Source organism: Psittacula echo (genome assembly GCF_963264785.1).
Source record: "Psittacula echo genome assembly, chromosome: 2".
In the NCBI taxonomy this organism is placed as follows: Eukaryota; Metazoa; Chordata; class Aves; order Psittaciformes; family Psittacidae; genus Psittacula; species Psittacula echo.
The window spans coordinates 53856940-53879787 of record NC_137737.1 but is presented as its reverse complement, the minus strand read 5'-3'; the positions used below and the strand labels follow the sequence as shown (position 1 = coordinate 53879787).

Sequence of the window (22848 nt, the reverse complement as noted above, 5' to 3'; positions counted from 1 at the left end):
TAAAGAACTAAGCAGAAAGCCAATTAAAGGTTTTCATCACCTCTCATTAGTGGGCTTAAACTCCCTCTCCTGGACTAAAGTGGCACTGCCATTTAATAACTACATTTCAATAAGTACTATAAAAATCATATAAATGAAAATCCATTACCACCACTAAAAGTAATAAAACTAGAAAATTTTGAAAGCTGACATGGTCAACTTTCATTTTAAGAACAGCATCATGCTTGTAACAGGAGGACTTTGTCCAGACCAGCAAAAGCTTTCTTTGTAGGTGAGACCATTGCAGTATTTTGATAGTGTTGGTGCATCCTGGCCTATTGACTTTGCATACTCAGGCACTGAAGGAAGAAAAAGAAAAAGGAAGAAAAAGAAAAAGGAAGAAAAAGAAAAAGGAAGAAAAAGAAAAAGGAAGAAAAAGAAAAAGGAAGAAAAAGAAAAAGGAAGAAAAAGAAAAAGGAAGAAAAAGAAAAAGGAAGAAAAAGAAAAAGGAAGAAAAAGAAAAAGGAAGAAAAAGAAAAAGGAAGAAAAAGAAAAAGGAAGAAAAAGAAAAAGGAAGAAAAAGAAAAAGGAAGAAAAAGAAAAAGGAAGAAAAAGAAAAAGGAAGAAAAAGAAAAAGGAAGAAAAAGAAAAAGGAAGAAAAAGAAAAAGGAAGAAAAAGAAAAAGGAAGAAAAAGAAAAAGGAAGAAAAAGAAAAAGGAAGAAAAAGAAAAAGGAAGAAAAAGAAAAAGGAAGAAAAAGAAAAAGGAAGAAAAAGAAAAAGGAAGAAAAAGAAAAAGGAAGAAAAAGAAAAAGGAAGAAAAAGAAAAAGGAAGAAAAAGAAAAAGGAAGAAAAAGAAAAAGGAAGAAAAAGAAAAAGGAAGAAAAAGAAAAAGGAAGAAAAAGAAAAAGGAAGAAAAAGAAAAAGGAAGAAAAAGAAAAAGGAAGAAAAAGAAAAAGGAAGAAAAAGAAAAAGGAAGAAAAAGAAAAAGGAAGAAAAAGAAAAAGGAAGAAAAAGAAAAAGGAAGAAAAAGAAAAAGGAAGAAAAAGAAAAAGGAAGAAAAAGAAAAAGGAAGAAAAAGAAAAAGGAAGAAAAAGAAAAAGGAAGAAAAAGAAAAAGGAAGAAAAAGAAAAAGGAAGAAAAAGAAAAAGGAAGAAAAAGAAAAAGGAAGAAAAAGAAAAAGGAAGAAAAAGAAAAAGGAAGAAAAAGAAAAAGGAAGAAAAAGAAAAAGGAAGAAAAAGAAAAAGGAAGAAAAAGAAAAAGGAAGAAAAAGAAAAAGGAAGAAAAAGAAAAAGGAAAGAAAACACTGGACAAATCAATGAAATTAATTTTTGGTTAGATATACTGTGATTGGTCAGGTTTTTGGATTGAATTACTCTGAATGTAACAAGATCAGTTGCAGATGATCACGAAGATACAAGCATGTTTAGTTAACTCATTTAACTAATTCCTAATGAAGACAGTAGGAAAGCATAAAAAGCCTCTGCAAACTGAGATCACCCTATACACAATGAACACTAACCTAAATCTATTTCTATACCATCACACCATTCCCAGGTTTCTCCCATCAAGAAGATGAAAATGAATTCAGAAGTCTTAAATTATCTATCAAGTTAGCCAGCTGCATATACAGGCAAGGCTTATACTCCTGATGTAACTAAGCATATTAGCCACATGGCTTAAAGATAAAAATCATCAGTTGAATCTTGCAAATTCTATACTTATTGGAAGATCAGCTTATACATTTCACATATTTCCCCCTCCTCTTCTTTTAGAGCCTGTAGATCAGGCTGAAGCAGACAGATGATAAAATTAGAAGCCATAGAGATTATTATCTTCTAAGAATAGAATCTTTTCCCTCCCATGTAATAAGCAGACTAGGCTACGTGAAGAAGATCTTGAATAATCAGTAGATGCCCTAACTCTTTCCCATGTTACTAGCTGGGAGCAAACAATTACATCCTGAAGCCTTTGTGATTTTGTTTGTTTGTTTCCCTCCTCAGATCTCAATACATAAATGCTTCCACAGAAGTGATCAAGCATCTCTAAAAATCCTGCAACTTCTGTTGCCTGTCACTGAAAGTGAGAAAAGAAGTGAAAAACATAAGGAACCCTCTTCCTTTTGGTGCCTTTCTGAAAAAGAATGGGAAATAGAAGAGAATCGTCCTGCCTCAAAGTCTAACACAGTTATAAAATAAATGGAAACACGGAACCCACCAACTGTGAAATTTCATTGTCTTTGATATGTTAGATCACTCCCACTGCAGCTACCACCTATTCGCTAACCAGCTTTTATGGCAGAACAAGATCTTATAGAGCAGAAAATCCCTAAGAACAAGAAGACAAACACCTAGAAAAGAAGGCAAGGACAGCAACATGAAATTTTCAGCACTAGGAGCACTGTTCGCAGGTAAAGACATTACAAGCTTGAAGTATTTCCATTTGGGACTATTTTTTGTTTTTCTGAAAGCATTCTACACAGCATTTCAGCCATCAGGATTCTTCATTAGCACTAGGAGGCTGGGCACTTCAGTGTCTGAAAAATAATGTAGCTATCAGAAGGCAGGTGCATTCAGCTGGGAGAAGACACGAATAAAAAAGCCCTAAATATGTTTTTCAAGACCACAAGACTAGAAGAGCCCTGGCTCCCTGAGGCTGGCAAATCATGGCATGAATCTGACTATGCTGCTGCACTCCTGAGGGAAGCCGGAATTCCCACCAGAAACAGTGGCCTGAATCATATCTAACCCAGAAGGGAATACAGACGCGATCCTCTGGAGTCAGACTCACATGAAAGAATGAGCCAAGTACATTCACTGAGAATGTCAAGTTGTAGGAAATATTCAGACTGCTTGGAGAAATCTGCATTCTCTTTGAAAGCAGACCATGGAATGGCAGCGGCCAGGAATGGAAATCCTATCTCAGAAATAAAAACAAGGATAAAAAGCCTATGCCCTCTTTTTGTAGGAGTACAGCCAGATCTGATTTTGGGTAACAACCAGAGCAGTAAATGCCTGTGTGCAAGTACTATTACAAGGAGAACCTATATAAATAATAATAAATGAAATGCTGTGCAGGGTGAATTAAGTATATTTTACTTCATTTAACTAAAGCCTAAGGAACAAAATAGCTAAAATTTACGTATTAACAACTTAATTTACAAATGCTTACTGCATATAAAACATTTAATAGAATTTAAGAGATATACTTACTATTACATCAAATTTGGAATAAATATCTACAACTTTTCCTAAAAAGAAAACCAAAAGTTAGGAAAGTGCTTGAAATACAAAAATAGTTTTCTTGCTTCCTGCTTTCATTTGTTATTTTATAATTACACAAAACCCAGACACATCAAGGAGAGCCTTCCCCACCCCCCAAAAAAGACCCCCACCAAACCATGAAATGCATCCAAGCCATCAACCTACATCCTGCATAAATATTTCTTTATATTCTGTTTTGCTCCTTACCCTCCCCTTCCCTTTTTTATTCTGTCTCCTCTTCACCACCCAGCCCAACATCAGTCCAGGGTTCAGCACCATGTATTTTACCACACTTCTGTATAGAGAAGACCCAACACACACCTGACTCATCCACAACAGGTAATGCCGATATCCTTCTCTCTACAAATATATTCAAGGCTTTAATGATAGGAGTGTCTGGATGTATGAAGGCAATGTTGTGGTAAGTTCCTATTCCAAGTTCATCCAGATTCTTCTTCATAAAGGCAGGCTTTGGCATCTCTGACATCTAGGAAAGTCAGAATTACTGTATTAACAGGGCAGTTTTCTACAACCACCATTTTTCTACACCTACTATACCTCCATGTAATTGGTATGTGTATTAGAAAATCCATATTCACTCACCCATCTACAGACTCAAAATGATTGCTACAGACCCTTACAGTAATCTGCTACTAAATTAACATAAAGCCAAAACAAACTCACATCTAGATGTAGTATTTCTGTTCAAAGCTGGTCTAAATTAAGACTATAATACTCTGTTTTCTCATTTATTTATTTCTGTAGTAATCCATCACTAAAAGCTTTTGATCCTAAGGTATCTCATATCCCCCTGGAACTGGAGAGAGATGACAGCAAGACATACTATACGGAAGGCTTATTTAGCAGTCTTTTTGATTTGTTGTGCTTCCTGTGTATTCCAGTGACTAATGTGACAGTGAGTAATGATAATCTCATCTCAGGGAGACAAATAATTTTTCTGTTTATGAAAACAAGCTTGTGAAGCTGGTAGATTTTCAGACAGGACAGCAAAATACTCAGTAGCCAAAAGAAGTCCTTGCAGTTGGGTAGTTTTTTTTGGGGGGTAACGTAACGTTACATAACGTGATATGCACAGGCACAATGAATATGGAATTTTATAGAGAAGTTTTTGTACTAAGACTTAAATTTCTTATCATTACAGATGTCGACTGTGGGAGAAAATCCATTAAACAAAGCATAACCTTAAATACTTACAAAAAGCTGGAGGAACTTGAGGATTCTTTTATGGGTAAGTATATAAAGTGCATTCCCACTGACTGGATCTATAACTGGCAATCTGTGGATTTTGTTTTTGATCAATGAATATACAGCATCAAAAAGGCTGAGGAGAAAAACATTAAGTAATTAATTCTGGCAATTAGTAATGTCAAGCGATATACACACAGGTTTACAAGCCCCCCATGAAGTACATATGAGTACTTAACGTACATTATCGTTAATGTGAAAGAAAACACTAATTAAGGAATTTCAAATTTACTTTTGCAGCTGGTTAAAACACATCAACAACAATATGCTCATGAACATCTAAGACCAGTAAGAAGGTGTGACTGAAAGTGACTTTTTACACTAGAAAGTAGTGAAGAAATATCTCCTCCCAAGTATAAACTTTTTCCAGTGGGTGCTGTGCTCACAGTATCCCTGCACTCAGAATGGATTACTTCTGTTCAGCGACAGTAAATGAAAAACAGTGTTCTTGCTCTTCCTAGAAAATGTCACATAAGTTTGAGATTGATATCTGTTAAGTGCATTTTTATGGATATGTGTATCTATGCAACTAAGCTAGAACAATTATCTAGTAATTTCCCTAAATTATCATTGAGAGTTGGTAAAAAGCTGTTCTCAGGGGATCCAAAACATTTCTCCAGACACTGCAGACTACAATTTTACAATACTCCAACCTGTGGAAGTCTGCTCTTCTTGCAAGTAACACTTTTCTTTCTCCCCTTGGTCCTAGTAAGGCTAGGATAGGATCTGACCACCAATTACAATATATTAGTAAGCAATAAAGTCAGGAAAACTTTGACAAACATCTACTTGCTGAACTAGGCTTCTTCCCATATACAATAAAGTTTATGTTCCAAGTCCATGGGGATGACTATCCCCATTTGATGTACTTGGAGTCAAGGCTTCCACCACTTACTCTTGGAGTAAGTATTCAGCTACCACTAAGTGCTGCAGTCTGAGTCACAGAAACAAACCCCATTTCTGGATCAGTTCTTAAGTTGACTTACTGCACTCATTTATACACACCCTACTGCATCTTCTTTATTGCAATACTTATCTTGGTGCACCTTTGACTGAGAACAACACATTTTTTCTGTCTTAACAATTTTCTTTGCAACCAGTTGCTATTCAAAATACCAAAATACATTCCTTATTAACTTAATTGAATGACTAACTCATGACTTAATGGCAATTCTACTACATCTACTACTACTTACAATAGCATTCTACTGCACCTACTATGTGAGGATACAGCATATCATCAGCTCTGGTGAAAAGTTTCCTTCACCAGTTTCCTATGATAGGGCATAAGAAATCTTATTCCACGAAATGAAAGCAAGAATTAATTGCTGAAGAGTGAAGTTCTAAGTAGTACTCAAGTTGTTATGTGATCAACTAAGACTCTCAAGTTACCTTTGGTAAATAAGGTACAATGGCAATTTATAAAACTGTTTCTTTCAAATTCCAGCAAGAAAAGAACAGCCATGTATATTTTAAGGAACACAAACTAGTAGCAGAGCAAAACAAGACATACATATCATCTTTCCTTTAGTTAAAGAAAGTTACTCACATAAACTTGTGTCTTTCACTTGTCAAACTAAAAATTCTTTTTGGATAATTAAAAAAAGGTCCTCACTCACAATAAAAAAAAAAAGCTTCCTTCCTCATCTTCTTGATCACAATGAAAGGCTTTTGCACTCTAGTTTACAACATTGTTTATTATATAAAGAAGTCTTGCACTCAATATTGAGATGGGAGTTAGTTTATTTCCAGTTAAGTGGACTGAAAAGCAAAATCCTACCTTGCATCTGGGGAGATGTTCACTAAAGGTTTAAACGTCTCTTGTAAATAAAGCTCTGTGTATAGAAAATTAAGAGACCATTACCACTTTACATGAAAATACTAGCTTTTTTTATGAATTCATTCATACAACGTTAAATGGAAGAAAGGCAGCAATATATACAGCTCTACCACTTAAGGACATTTCTCTACATTAAGAGGACAAAAAGTTTTAAGTGAGCCTAAACTGGTTACCACCAGGGGTCACTGCAATAACAGCAAATAATTCTTTACCAGCTCGTTTTGTGTGAGCATCTGCTGCATGGAGCACTGTGTCCTCTTTCATGGCATACAGCCTATTTTTAACGTTAAGCTTCCTCTCTGCATTCAGCACTTCTGTTCACACCCAACAGCTTGTATGAACTTCTAGTTAGTGTTTACTATTTCTGCTTTCATTAAGAAGTGTGTGGAGAGACAAGCTAAGCCTATGGTCAATTAAAAATACACCATACTGAAAAACACTAGAACATACCAAATCATAAACCAAGCAGTAAATATTCTTACCCCTCCAGGTTTCTATCTTGTGCTCCTCCAATTCATAAATCTGAACCTACAATGGGTAGATGAAAAATAGAGCTTCAAGCATTAATTTTAAATCCAACATCATTAGCAGTACTATAAATATCTGAATAATATCCTTACAGCTCATTGCAGGCAATGTAACAGAGTAAGAACAGTCTAGAATAACATTTCTGGGCAGTAACAAGAAGGGGCACAACCTTGCTCAATGCAGAGTACCACACTGGACCTATCATTTCAAGGGACAGGGAAGATCTTTCACCTGTCTAGGTTTGTAGCCTAGGCCTCTTCTAGACTAAAAGCCATCTCTGCAGTAATTTATCTCATCTTAAAACAGTCACACTAGAGTAAACCTGATGATTCCTCACACCCCCAAACCAGTAAAAGCTTATTACTCTGATTAAATTAACAGAATCTGACAAGCATTTCTCTATGAATTGTGAATATTAACATCAGCTAATATATCAGATGTCTGCTTCATCCCACTGTTCCTGATTATTGATTTTTCTCCATTAAAATACAGCATATCTGTTTTAATTGGTAGAGGGAGAATTGTGACATGACAGGAACAAGAAAGGGATGTAAATGTTTGTATGAACATTCAAGCGAGAGAATTTCATCAACTGCCTGCCAATGGGAATTTTAAATTACAGTTAATTGAAGTCAACAGATCTCCAAGTGATTGTGTAATTTGGCCAGGTGACAAAAATATTTGCATATATTTAACTAGTTTAACTTGTTTACACCATCATTCCAAGAACAGAGTAACCTTTTCAGGCATCTAAGCCTCTGTAAGATAGCATTCTGCTTAACTCCACATATTCCTTTTGGAATAGCTCTATCATAGTTATGAGACAAAGATGACTATATGAAAACACGCGAACCATGCATAGTTACGTACTTATTTTTCAAATACAATAACTTTTTCATGTAACTTAGACATCCTCCCCAAATGCTTTTTGATTGATATTTATATAGAGTTACAATTACTACTGAAGTATGTGCTTTGAAATGACCTGAGCACTAATACATACAGTGATTAATAATCAAGTATTTTCCTTCCTGCTTTTTACATCACTTCTCTTTTTAGGAAGTATGTTAAGCCAGGTTGCTCATCCCAAATGCATTATTCATTAGTTGCAACACTAAGTGGAACCTTGTAACCAAAACAAAGGCTATCATTATGGAAAGCGCTACACAAAACATAGTAAGTGGTTGTACTCATTAAGGAGATTCCTCATGTTTATACACATGTAACTGAAGTAGATAGATTACATTACCCGACCAAGCCCATAGGACTTTCATGGCTAAAAAACTCGGGAACTGAACCCAGCTATCCAGGTACCATTCCATTCCCTTGCTCACAAAGCCATCTTTCCTTTCAAAAAACCCTCACAACTGGTATACTCAAATCATATCTAAGCTTCTAAAAACATAATAATAGCAACAATCATCATCAATCTTTCAGCTTGATATTTCAGTCCCTGTACTGTATAGCAAATGAAAGTGTAGCTTAGCATCATACTTACCATTGGAGATTTATAGTATCTATGCAGTATGTTAATGAAATCTGTAATCGTTAACATTCCTGTAACAAGTGATATATGAATAAAAAAAGGTTCTCCAGATACATGTGCTTAACACAGTACTTAGATTCACAATATATAATTTAATAAATATTAAATCCATGTAACATACTATTTGTATTGGACTAATTCAGTAGTGGAATTCTGAAACTATGTATATTCACTTTTACATTGATACTTCAGAAGAGATACAGAAGTCTGAATTAACATTCAAAATTATAACCTATGTGGTTTTCCTCCTCTTTGAATCTGACAAGAAAACCTTGAATCCAGACGGTATTCACCTCCAAAAAGCATGGAAAGAAAAGAGGGTTTAGAACATCTTTAAGAGGTTGGAGGGCAATCCTTGCCTTTCATTTTCTTTTAGAATTAGACATTCTCATTCTGCACTTGACAAGTCAGACTCTCAGACTCAAATGAAGGAACAATGTAATCCATTTTCTTGAATATTACTTATTCAAGACCTTCCTTCAATCATTTCCATGGTAAACCTAATTTCTGTACTGATATATGACTTTTTTTAATGACGGGAAAAAATAAAAAGGAGAGAGAGACAGTACATCCATAGTACACACATTTTAACTACCAACACCAAGCTATTTAAAACAATATTGATGATTCATTTAATTACCTGAAAGCATTAATCATTTTTGAGCTTTCAAAGTTCTAAACTTGATAAGAGGGAATTGCTACACTGTTTACTACGCTTACATCTAAACTCGAGAAACCAAGAAAAGGGGAAGGGAAAATTAATCTGGAGGTCAGCTTTAAGTCACTAGAGCTTAGTTACAGACAGAAAATGAAATATAAAAGACATACAGCATTCCTATGATGTATTGCTTGAAGCTACTGCTCCTTCCCTCTTGGATTTAAAATATTTTAATGAACAAAAAGCATTTACCATTTATTTCCAAGAATCCTCAATCTACATTCCAGGTACATAAGAAGTATGTATACTAATATTTATAATAGTATTATAATAATATAATACAATAATAATATATAATATAATAACATTTCTAACTGCCACTACATCCCTGCAACAGAGACCTAACTTTGGAAGATTATTGTTGTGGCAATTAGTTACGTGACTTTTTAGAAAAGCAATACATAGCTCCAATGTTTTTCTCCTAGCGAGTCCCATATCTGTAGTATTCAACATTAGTTTACGTATTTAGAGATTTCTCAGTGCACTTCACTCAGAAAGCGCAGAGAACGGCATGCTTGTATCACATGAGTATTAAGATACTGTAACATTAAATTTTTCTTTTTTACAGTTGCTATTTTCAAATTTCCTTTTTGTGACAGTCACCTTTATTTTTAGATAAAGTGACACACACGTACTAGAGACCAGATTTCAGAAGGTTAGGACCTGAAAGAACCTTCATGATTTTCCAAGCACAGCAACACTATGACAGCTGGCAACATTTCAGTCCTTACAAGGAGGAAAAAGAAACCCTCTTTTGCCAGCATGTCTCCAGGATGTTAGACAATGGCTGGCCTGGGGCCACCTTCTGCAACAGTAAAGCACCTTGGAAATTAAAGTAATCCTGAATAACATTAGAACTACTCACCTACAAAACTCTGTTTTTTACTCTCCCACAGTGGAGCTGCTCTTACACCATTTGCCACCAAGGCAAAAAAGGCTTTCTTTACCTGCAAGAAGAATGAGCAACTGAACAAATCTTTGCTTTTAATTTAGCATACCAGACACCAACAGAAGGGTTTCCCCAGTTACTAGGAGAAAAGGAAAAATGCAGTATAAACAGGTAGCTTGTAATCAAAACAGAACAAAAACCATAAACACCAACCAAAACCCCTAAGCCTTTTACTTCTAAAATGGTTTAAAAGCTTAGAAAAAAAGCTTAGCAAAGCCAGATTGACTTTTGTTTCGTTACCTGAATATTGTGTGTGAAAGCCTCTGATGAAGAAATAAAATGAGACAGCTAAAAAGGTGTGCTGGCCAAACTCAACTTTATTCCTGTTTGATATTATCCGTAAATGCTATTACACCCACCCCCACCAAATTATGCCATTGAATAAACCTGTAATGAATATAATTAGCACAAGTGTCCAGTTTAAGGATATAGCTTAACAGATGAAGACTGTACTAAATTGTAGTTAACGTTCACTATAGCCACAGTTGTATAAAAGAGTTGATCTCATTTCCTCTCCAGCTTTTAGGCTCACGATTCACACACCTGATTTTAAATGAGTGAAAGTTAAAATGAGCAGTTATCCTGTTTTCCTGCTAAGGAAATACAACCAAATACGTTCATTTTTTTAAAACAAATTAACCCTCCCCAATTTCTGAATCAGATTTTATAAGGTTATAGTGTCATTCCCAAAAGAAAAGAAGAACTCCCCTGTGAACACTAGCTCTCAGAAGCATGAAGCTGTCAGGCTGTAGCGCACCTTGAAATCCTGATCTCTTGGTGATATGCTTCAGCATGTTATTGTTCCTGTCCCTGCCCACACATCTAAATAGTCTTCATATGGAAGACACAACAAAGAAGTGATGGATCTTGTCCAGGTCTTGACTTGGCACAAAACTAGGACACAGCCAGTCTGTATCTCTACACACATAAAATCAGTCCTCAGTCCAAATTGCATAGAAGTAGCAATTGCAATTGCTTTACTGCAGTTGCAGCAGACCAGGATTACACAGTGGCATCTTAAGTGTCTACGTGCCAAGCGGCTCTTCTTCACAACAGATTCAGGAATAAAAGGGCTCCAGAATGGCATCAGCATCCAAAAAATAGCATCTAATCAAAAATGCAGGTAGGAGGAAAGTCAGCCATTGTTAGCTACCACATTCTTGGAAAAGTGTACAAAGCTATCCATATGATATCCAGCGTCATATGATACTAGAGAGAACCTCCATTTAGATTCTTAGTGTTATACTGTAGCAGTTTAAATTCCTAAAGGTAGTCAGACTTCTGCGCTGCACCAGAACACACCACCTCCATCTACCCTTCAGTGAATGTTTCAAATGAACTCAAATCTTGAAGATCAGACTTCTGAAAGCAATTCATGTTTCTTGCTACCTCTATGCAGCCCAAATGCTTCCTCTGTAAACATGAGAAGCAAGACTATCCTCCTGACCTCAGCAAATGGCAGTTACCAAAGCTGCCTCCTGACTTCACAGATACTTATGCTATTATCACCAATGAACAGGAATAATGATCTGCTTAACAACCACCCCCCAAACTGCATTAAAACTGAAAAAGCCATATGGGGAAAGAAAATACACATCATGTGGTATTTTATCTAGAAAATGGTTAAATAGAAAGGTACCAGAGGTTTCAGCCACCTCAGTGACACAGGAATGAGTCAGGTAAAACAAACATTACCAAATCTACCACAGGAGCAAGCTAACTCATAAGGAAGACTGAAACCACAGAGAAACCCTCCAGGCAGACAGATTCTTAAATAGCAGCATCACACTTAGTTAATGCAGTGAGTTATTCGGAGAGCAGATATGAGTAGAAATAGAGTTCACACAAAATAACTCCACCTTAGGGAAAAGTTATTTCTAACCATTCATCATCAAAAAGAGAGGAACGTACACTTAAACTGCCTGAAACTGAGAGCTTTCACCTCTGTTATCTTTCAATAATAATAGCTATCACACAAGTTAACAGTTACAGTCAACTTATGCCCCAAGTCTTCCCACAGGAGTAAGATGTTCAAGCTGCATCAGAGCAAGAAGGTAACAGCTAATCTATTAAAGCCCAGGGGAAAATAGCTTTCTTCCAGATAGCAATCATGCAACAAAACTCTAAGCAAGTTTACAAACCCTGTAATTGATAACACGGGAAAAAAGCATGCTCACAGCAGAAAATAGGTAGGAGCCAACTACAGCACTTCAAGGCAGCCTCCGAAGTCTTGCTACTACTACTTCTCAGATGCAGTAGCAGAAAAAAACCCACCACCTAGCACAATATCCAGATGGGTGAGATGGTAAAATTGAGGTATTAAGACTCAGAAATTATACTTCAAGAGAGACAATTCAAGGATATACTAGGCAAGAAGCTGAGCTTGTATGCAATCCAGAAGGAAAAGAAACTTGTCAAAGGATCAGTCTTGCCCTGATTCTGTTTATTCACAAGTTATCTGTCTCAAAGAACCTCAGGAATCTTCGGTTAGATGCCATCTTGTCTAGCTTTAAAAGATTTTGGAAAACCTGAGGACTGCTGAACAGCTAGAGCTACTGAGATAGCTCAGCCTTAAACTCTTCATAAAGGACAATGAGTTCAGCTTGGGCATTAAGACATTAAATATTTGATGTCATAAATCACCCAATCACCAGCCCTCTGGGCTGTCCTCCTAGACCACAGCTTAAGTGACATTCCTATTGCTTGCTTCAGTTTTATAGCAGAAAGTGTTATACAGTTAGCTTTTAAATCGAAGAACAATGCCATCCGTTCTTAATGTTAATACTTGTCTCTTATTTAAGTAAGGTAACTACAAAGCAAAAAAATGACTTCATTCTTATTTGCTAAAACTGCTTGCAAGCACAAACATCCACTCACTCTTTCCTTTAGTTTCTGTGGTTTACCAACTTCAGTTGCCCAAAGTACTGCTTGGTAGCCAGCCAAAGCACTAGAGTGTAGAAGCTGGGCTTCTGTCCAGGACATTTAGATGTTTCAGTGATGTTCATACAGAAAATACCCACAAGGACCTTCCTTTCAGATTACATACAGTCCGTAGCCTTTGAAGATTTCCACTATGTCCCAACTTTGGGCCTCCAACAGCATTGTTAATTCTCAACCCCACCAGCGCTGCTCTTTCTCTGATCTTGACTGTTGAACTGGCCTGACCTTCACAAAATCATTGTTTGCTAGCCACATCCCATAGATCACTGCTGTTCAACACCATGTACAAACAGTCTTTAGATAAAGCACTTTTGTTCTTATTAACCACATAGTGGTCCCAAGGAATACAATGAACCATTAAAAATGGGATCTATACGCCCAAATTTAGAGGTCCTTCTGACAGATGTGCTGAACTTGCATATTCACATCTCTTCATAGCCAAGCAGGGAAAACTGTCATTTCTGTGGCATGACTCACCAGCCTTACACAGAGATGAAGTTGTACCCACAAATGCCATTTTCCCCCTCACTGACTACAAGATGTCTAGATGAGGATGAAGAATCCTACTTGATGTGACTACTTGTCTTCTCCAACATTCTGTCCTTTAACTAGATGGGTCATATTCTAGCAAAGGAAAACAGAAACTGAAATCCTACATGTATCATAAATCACCTCAACAATAGGTGCTATTGCACCACAGTGAACCAAACAGGAACAAGCTTTTCTTACTACAGGAACTCATTACACTAGCTGTGAACAGGCTGAATAGAACAGGCTAATCCAGGTTAGACAGGACTTATGAACGCCAGAGCACTCATATTTCCACTGTAAGTCTTAAGGAGGATGAAGCTTCTTCCAAGTAACAGCTGTTAACAAGAAAGACCAAGTTAGACCCATACATAGGAAGGCCTGTTTTTCATGTAGTAAAACATTTGGAAAACCTAGTACTTTACAGTTAGCAAGCTCTAAAGTTGCTCGATTACTGGGCAGTGACACCAGAAATGGTGGCAAGAGATAGAAGGTCTCACCAGACTACAGAAAAAGTCTTTCCTCACTGACAGAAAATACTGAAAGGGACACTCCTCATTATGATACACCAGACCAGTAATCTTACAAGCCTTTGTGGAAATGCTCTCTTGAGTAAACATCTGTGAACGAGGGAAGCATCCAAAAGGAAAACTGAGGACAAGCTTATTTCCAAGAATTCAGCAAGCTGATTTTGTTTTACCATCACTATGTCAGGAAAACTAACTACATGCATTAGTGATCAGTGGGTTTCAAACTTGTCTGCCAGCACTGCCCCTTAAGATAAGGAGGGTGACTTGCTGCAGTTGCAATCACTTGTTTCATTTGCCTCGCAAAAAGGATCTTGTCCTTGAAAACATGGAGAGAGAAGAGCTGTGAGCTTCTCATGCCAAAGGGTCAGTGCTGAGAGAGTAGAAAAATGCTACTGTACTGGAAGACACAGAGCTCCATTGTCTCAATGCCAAAGTTAACTTCAAAATGCTGGAAGGAAACAGAAGTAAGAAATATAGTTATGAAACACCTTCAGATATGCCACTACCAAGGCGAGAGGATGATGCAGAAGACTAGTAGCTTGGACAGTGTGAAAAGATCTGCCAGAACTTGTGGTATGGCTGCCATCCAAGGGCAAGATGATAAATGCATACATTTCTTGTATCTACTTTCACTGTAAACCAACACCAGGGCATTAGCTTCACATGCCTGAAAAGCCCCTAATGTAATCCCAAGGAATGTCTTGTGTCAATGCTTTGAAGGGCTACAAAATTTCAAAGGGAACTCATGCCTCAGAAAATTCATATGTGGACCACAACATCACAACCAAACCTTTCAGGCAATCACTGAGAAAAAACCCTTCCTAGCATAACAAAGTTTGAGAAGTTGTTGAAATAAATTTGCAAGAAGGCAGCATTCAGTGTTAGCAAATTGAGTAAGAGCAGCTGAAGTAGTACTGTAGAAGCTTAAACTCATATACCCACATGATTTAAGTACGAAACAGCAAGGCATGAGTCCATTGTAAAGGGGAAAAAGCTTTCAATTTTCAAAGGATAACAACATATGTATCTTCACAATATGAGCAAATATGCTAAAGTTTCTCCAGAATACAGTCTTTGCTCTTACTGTTGGAGTAAGAAGGCACAAGACAGGTTACCCTCTACCCTTAGAGGCTAAACACTTTCATTTCAGTAGTTCTTAGTAAGAAAACCAAGAGTAGCACAACCAGTCTTTGTTGAAACAGGAAAACCATCAGGCCTCTGCTGTGACCTCTGTACTGCGTAAGAACTGGGCAACCTACGCTTTACTCCCTTGGTTTAAATGTATTTATGAGCTGACTGACTCTCAGATGCTTTTGATGTGAAAACATGAGGAATGGGGCAACAGCTTCCAGCCCAACATAAACAGGACTGAACTTCTTCAGTAGCATGGCAAGTTCTCCAGCTGCCCAAACCTTGGCAGATCTCCAAGAATGTTACAAAACGAGGAGTCTCAACTCCCGTATGAGGGAGAAGTAAGCGAGATAATCTAGCTGCAACAAAACAGGTTTATAACACACCTCCCCTGCTACTCCCTCACATCACTAAGATTTCATGTAGTCCAGCACGTTATCATCTTTTCTTATCTGAAAAATAACTCTTCAGTGACTAGAGGTGCTCACGCTTTCTCCCCATTACTCACTTTCAGCATCTACTGGAAGTCATCAAATCCCAGGTAATGCAGCACGGTCCACTGGAGAAGGCCAACCACCCTATTTTCACCTAACACTGGCTTGTGATACAGTATGTGGGAACGCAGATAAGCCACAACACTAAGTTGAAAATACATCTTCACCACAGAAAGCTCTTTGGGCAACCCTTCTCTTCCACAGTCTGCATTGTCTTCAAAGGATTTATTTCTATGTCCTGAAAAGTTTTGTGAACTAAACTGAAATAAAGGACTCCTTCACATCCCCAGCTCCCATGATCATCACCTTGATAATATAAAAGCAGTACAAGCTAATATTCTCCAAATACATCATGCACTTTTGCTTTGAAGCAATTCACACCCAGATGGCCATAACACTGAATCATAGAATGGTTTGGCTTGGAAATGATCTTATGATCATCTACTTCCAACCCCCCTGCATGGGCAGGGAAACCTCACACTAGACCAGGTTGCTCAAAGCCCCCATCCAGCCTGGCTTTGAAATATTCCAGGGATCACCTGTAATACTTTAGGGTGTAAGACACTGACACCAGGTGAACTAGACCATTGTGAGAGTAACCAGCAAACACACTGATCTAGAGATGCAAAACCCATTTTTATAGAATAGTGTTGCTGGAACACTGGCAGTAATTCTGGCCAGCCTGAAGGGCCAGTCCCAAGACACCCACAATCCAACACAGCACAAGCAATCAGATCAAGCATTAGAACAGGCTGCCCAGCGAAGTGGCTGAGTCGCCATCCCCAGAGCTATTTGGAAGATGTACAGATGTGGCACTTAAGGACACGGTTTAGTGGTGGACATGGCAATGCTAGGTTAAAGGTTGGACTTTATGATCTTAAAGGTCTTTTCCAACTTAAACACTACTATGATTCCATGACTTTTAAACACTTCCAATTTAGAAGCTGTAATTCTTCCCAAATGCAAGATCCAAAGCAAAGAAAATTCAGAGAGGTGGGCCAACTTTCCCAGAGAATCTCCACATCAGCTTTCTAAGCAGTCAAGAGGAAACTGAAAACCGCTTCTCCTAATTTGTAATCTAGTGATGACATCACAGGAATTGTTCTCTTTCCAGGAGATCTTAATTGCTTTGCCTTTATGTTTCCAAGAAAAGTGGCCAACAAAACATTGGAAAGGATATTTATTAAGCACTAACTTGCAATTCCATTTATTTTCCTTCAAATAAAGCTGTAATGTCCAATCCAGACATCTTTTTAAATTACATAAATCTCCAGTCCTATAAAGGAGCTACTTTGAAAAGCTAAAAACCTCTTTTATAGTGCATATAACCAATTCTGTGTTTTTATAAGTTGGCTTGTCTGGAGGGACTAAACCAGTATGCAAGTCTACAGCCAACCATCTGAGCAGGACAACTGTCACATTCAAATTGATCTTCCAATTATTTTCTTCCCTGGTCTATGAATTTGGTAAAAGGATTTCCTCCTTGAAGGACTATGCTACTTTAAGTACTTAACAATAAAGACTTGCCTAGGGCAAGGGCCAAGCACCTCTTGAAGAGAATTTCCTCTTTTATCACACCCTCAAGTAGAGGAAAAATTGGACAAACCTGTTATTAACTGAGAGGTTACATTTGCTTTAACATCTGAAAAACCCCAACCAACAAACATCCATAAGCAGCTCCTCCAGCTCATGTTGCATTCGGAAAGCCTACATGAAGCCAGATAAAAATACAGTTTTCTCCATTCACAGGAGATGGAAAGGGAAGACTCCTGGTAGATGATGTACTCCTAATGGACACAGAGTGCTTTATATAATTTAAAAGCTGATGGGGTAACACCCTTCAGACCCAAACCAAGCCCCAGAAATAATAGGTAGCGTCTTATCCTCAAGGAAAAGTACTTAGGCACATGTTCTAGATCTCTCCCTAGAGAGCAGGTACTATGTCCACATGCAGAAGTCTTACCCACACCACATTCACATGAAAAGGTCCCAGTCCAACTGAAGACACCAAACCGAGACCTCAGCTGATACTCTATGTCAATATGCTCATACTATAGCCAGGAATCAAGGGCTCTGCTTCCTATACCACCACATGTGCTGATTTAATCAGGATCTCTTCTCAACAGCCACCGGTCATGACTACAGTCAACTCTATTATTTCATCTCAATAAAGTACTCTGCTGATACCACCTGCTGTTCGAGGGGATCCTAAGGATTCTAGTCTAAAAACCATCGCTTTGTTCTGTGCCCAGGGTGTGAGGGAAGTAACTTCAAGCCAGAATTTCTGCTGCTAGATGCCACAACGGGCTAAGCGTAAGACATTACGTAAGCCTCACAGGCACTGGCACCAGCTGCATTAGGAAGGGTTCAGAAATTCTTTCACAGATTAAGATCTTACCAGAAAAAGCAGTGGTGGGGCAGGAAAGGCAAGAAGAATGATGCATGACTTTCACCCAGCCAAGCACAAACACCTTACGCACACCCTGTGTAGACCAAAAACTTTCTGCTTAATTGGTACACACATTATCTTCCTCCAAGATGCACGAATGAATGCTTCCTCCTGGTTTCAAGAGCTACACAAATTAAGCTGCTATGCTTGCTGCATACAAGCAACAGAAGCAGCTCTTAAAAAACACAAGAATCTTCTTCCCATATTATGTGACTGGTTCCAGCCTGATCCCAATGAACAGCGCTTTTATGTGGCCTGCTCAACTGCCTCAGCCCACATACCAGTTAGAAGCTAAATTACATTATTCTCTTACAGTTCTGCAGGACAGGTAAACAAGGAGGGGTATTCACACTCCTCAGAAATGCAGACAGTGTATTAGTTTAAAATTTAGCCACTGTGGCAAGGAAAAACCTCAGAGCCAATTAAGGAACAGTCAGTCAATCCCTTTGTAAAGCTGTGAGAACTCTACTGCGACAGGAGACCCAGAGCCTGCTGCGTGTTTATAAGCAAAAGATTCTGGAGCATTCTTCCTGGAAGCCTGGTCTACCTCATTACTTTGTAAAGAGGCAGCAGAAGGAAGAGAAATACAAATTCTCTTCCATTCTTGAATATGTGATCCATTGCATGCTCCAAAAAAGTTAGAAGTTGTACTTACTTCCAGCTTGTTAAACCACTACAGAAGTCTCCAGAAGATTGATCCCATTTTTTTTTTCCTATGTGGTAGAAAAATAAGTATTTGAGCTCATACTAGCATGTGGCAGTTACTGGCAAAAGCCTACATTAGTGATAACTCCTGGTCCATTGCCAACTTAGATAATTCTATTTAACAGAAAAGTTAAAGAAACTAGCCTTCAAGTCATGCAATTGTCCAAGATGTTTTTCAGGATATGAAAGGAAAGAGTTTTCAGGATTCTGAAAGCTTTTTTTGATGACTGTTTCCACATAAAAATGATTTTTATTTGTTTACGATAAAATGCTGGGCAAATACTTCAAAAAGAGCTTCAAGGTCATGGTGAGCAAAAGCTACATATATTTTAGTATTAAAACTTCTAAGTTTACTTTTAACAGGTAAGAATATCACTTAGCCAAAGGTTTGATAGAGCTTTTCACCCCATGAGAGCTTCCACAAACTTCACAAGACACAGCCACTACATTTCCTAATATATCACTCTCAGAACTGCAGATTGCTGCTTGATACAGAGCAGGGAAGTGCCTTGTCTTACATTTGCCTTTTACATTCCTCTTGGAGAGTTAGTTGCTCTGCACTACAAAATAAGTTAATCTGTCTCATCTTTATGTAGGCTGGGCAAAGCCAAAACAAATTGAGAAACTTGTTTGAAGGTCAGACAGAAAACTGGCTTTAAGTAAGCTTATACAGTTAAACTTCAGAGACCACTATAAGCTAGGGAAGAGCCATTTCCTTTTAAAACTCATTTGAGGCCAAGATGGGGGGGAACACATTGGTCTCTAAAGAAAACACGAAGTCAAACATGCGGTAACAAGGAAGGAAAAAATCACATCAGTAGATGATGTTAGACTAACAAAAGTAATCCAACTAATAGATTGTGAACAAAGCGCTATGTTTTGTTGACATTTGAATTTAATACAGGAATTATTGAAATTCCTATTTTCCTTCAAAGCATGAGTATCACTTTCAAAGAGAAAAAAAAAAAATCAGATCGCTGTGTCAGTGTATGGGTACTTGACACAAGCTCAAGCAAACAAAGTAAAGGCAGACCTGGATGTCACCTTATTTCCCCAGATCACTTTTACATTAAATGTATTAACCCTTGTAGAATACTCAAATCCTGTGCTGAACACACAAGCTGGTAACTAGTAAATCTGCATTCAGCTCAGTGTTTTCCTGAAGCTTGTAATAAGGATAGTACAGATTCATTTACTGAATAACTAGAACGATGAACAAGTGAATGCTCATTCACAGAGTAGCCCTTCAGGGGACAACCCCCCTAACCCCCTCAAAGGGGGGTTGCCCCCTGAAGCGTTTGCTCTCCTATTGTTTGCATCTTGGGAGACGTGCAAGAGATGAGAAAGTCAGTTTATGCACTGTAAGCTGCACGCTGTTGCAACTCCTCACCACTCATAGTGTCAGGTTTCCAAACTTCACAGGATAGCCCAGTCTCTTGACTCCCCCCCAGTCAGATCAGACTTCTAAAAGTTTCTTTCATGTGCATCAAGCAGAGATGCCATCTTCTCTCAGGAAAGCAAAAGGGTGAAGCTTGTCACAAACTAGGAGTCTTCATGGGTCACAGGCATGGGGAAAGCCACAGCACTTTGTGGAGTACAATGTGAATGCATAAATATTTATGAGGTACAAATACTCACAGGCTACATCTGTATTAGTGAACTAAAAGGGTGACAGAACAGTCCACTGTCAGTCTAAATCAAGAAAACTGTGCCAGCTAACACTCTCCCAGACAATATCTGCCACTTCTCAGGGTTCAGCAGAGGCCAGGGACCATTTCAGATAAGCAGATCAGAAGTAGATGCTCTGTTTTGGCAGAAATAAGCTAAGCTATACAAAAGCAAACTGAGCTTTTACTCATTTAGTATAGACATTGCTCAAGTCCGTGCCAAGTGGCATATTCTCCACCCAAAGCACAGCAGTTTTCCCATAACATATAATCTAATGCCTAACAGAAGTGCATGGGATATAACACTTCTTTCACAACAGCCAAGTGTAGGTGCCAACTGTACAGGTGTATTCCTGACAGGCAAGACCAGAGTGGTGTGCTAGCACTAGAAGCAGTACCACATTTGGTCACTGCCGGCATCAAGAGGCCCCTGTGCCTTCTGACTGGCAAAGCAGCATGACTGAACAGAACGTCAGCCCCTTCCTGCTCTTTATTAGTGTCCTCATTTCAGCTGAGATGATTATCTTCCTAATAGGTGGTGCAGTGCTGTGTTTTGGCTTAATCTGAGAATAATGCTGATAACACACCTATGTTTTAGCTGCTCCTAAGGAGTGCTTATCAAGGACTTTTCAGTCCCTCATGTCCTGCCAGTGAGGAGGAACACAAGAAGCCAGGAGGAAGAAGAGACAGGACACCTGACCTGAACTAGCCAAAGGTATATTTCATACCACAGCACATCATGCCCAGCATATAAACTGAGGACAGTTACCCAGAAGGCAAGACCACTGCTCAGGTTGAGCTGGGTATCAGAAAGCCGATGGTGAGCAATTGTATTGGGCATCATTTGGTCTTTGGTTATGTGGGGGTTTTTTGGCTTTGTTTTGCATTTCCCCCGCCTTAGGTTTTAGTCTTCTCCCCCCTCCCCTTTCATTATTATTATATTTTACCTTATTTCAATTATTAAACTGTTCTTATCTCAGCCCAAAGGTTTTATTTGTTTCTTCCCACTTGTTTCACTCCCAGCAGGGAGTGAATGAGAAGCTGTGTGGTCTTTCATTGCCAGCCAGGCTTAAACTACAACAATCAGCTATCAGTTCTGTTAAGTAAGACCTTATTTCTGTTTCCATGTAACAGGAAGGTGCTATCTTCTCTCATATTAACAGTTAAAACAAGATTCCTCACAAATCTTCACACTAAATCCTTCAAATACATTGAAACTAAACATTTACTTTTATGAACTGATGTTGCTTTAGCAGTATGACTTGTGCCACGTTATATAAGTTAACATCTACAGTTTTTTCAGTTTTAGAATACTTTCCACAGTATCTCATGAATAGTTTTCCAGGGTAGAAACATGCAATGTGCGCAGTGATTGCTGGCCAGTAGAGGGAGACAGGATACTGTTGTCAAATAGAAATCGAACAGATTTCGAAGGATGCCAACAGAACAAAACAGAACCCCATTTTTAACTTCTTCCCTTGATTGCTACTAACTTATACCAAGGGAGGCAAGAAGTGAGCCCTTATACACTGTTTTAGCTCTAGCATTATTAAAAACTTGAATTCAAATATTTGGAGAACTTTTCACAAGATTCATTCACTCACACTCTGCTTCTCAAAGTGCTACCTTCACACTGGCTCACCAACTGGAAATGAAACTGCAACTTCTTTACATTACCAGCATTATCTCTACACAGCTTCAGCAATGAAAACTGCCATCAGGCATGATTTCACTTAATTAATCAAGAGATCTGGGGAATCCAAAGGATTGGGTGACCTTTCCTAACAACCCCAAGACTAACTGGTTCACAGAAGTAAAAAAAAAAAAAAAAAAAAATCATCTTCCCAATTGCAACAGTGACAATGCTCAAGCCTTTAACCCAGGTGACCACTGACAGCTGAGAACTCAACAGGTTGTGGGTCATGCCAACAAGCTGCAGGTACAAACTCCCAATAGATTATTCTCACACTATGAGATAAATCCCAATCAAAAGGAAGCTAATAGTCTTTGAGAAGAGCTGAAAGAGTGACAGTAAACACAACCATCCAAAATTTGACTGTTCAGGTCAAGAGGTCTGAATAGTCCAGAGTTGACAGTGATTCTCTCTTTTCCCCCTCCAAGACGTTGAAAAAGTCAACATAATCAACCTCCTAAAGAAGCAAGCTTCTGAGAGACAGAGAAAGAAATCTCTGAAAAGGAATGTGGCAAGAAGTATTCATTAGTATTGTATCTAAATGTAACAGATACTGTTAATTAGAGCTTACAGTACTTGCATAGAGTCCATGTGAGTGGTGAAATGAAGAGCAGATGCAACTGA

At 38.1% G+C, this 22848-nt stretch overlaps 1 protein-coding gene across 4 annotated transcripts in view; it reads right to left on the bottom strand.

The window, feature by feature from the left end:
• Window positions 1-22848, bottom strand: part of PRKAG2 (protein kinase AMP-activated non-catalytic subunit gamma 2) — a gene marked incomplete at its 5' end in the record, with an annotated part of 225434 nt that overhangs the window by 6000 nt on the left and 196586 nt on the right. For all 4 annotated transcript variants that reach the window (XM_080611091.1, XM_080611092.1, XM_080611093.1 and 1 more), the window contains 7 exons: window positions 3190-3227; window positions 3562-3727; window positions 4456-4582; window positions 6287-6341; window positions 6829-6874; window positions 8373-8431; window positions 10004-10085. In XM_080611091.1, the coding sequence (XP_080467217.1) occupies window positions 3190-3227; window positions 3562-3727; window positions 4456-4582; window positions 6287-6341; window positions 6829-6874; window positions 8373-8431; window positions 10004-10085 (573 nt within the window). The remainder of the gene's footprint in view (window positions 1-3189; window positions 3228-3561; window positions 3728-4455; window positions 4583-6286; window positions 6342-6828; window positions 6875-8372; window positions 8432-10003; window positions 10086-22848) is intronic.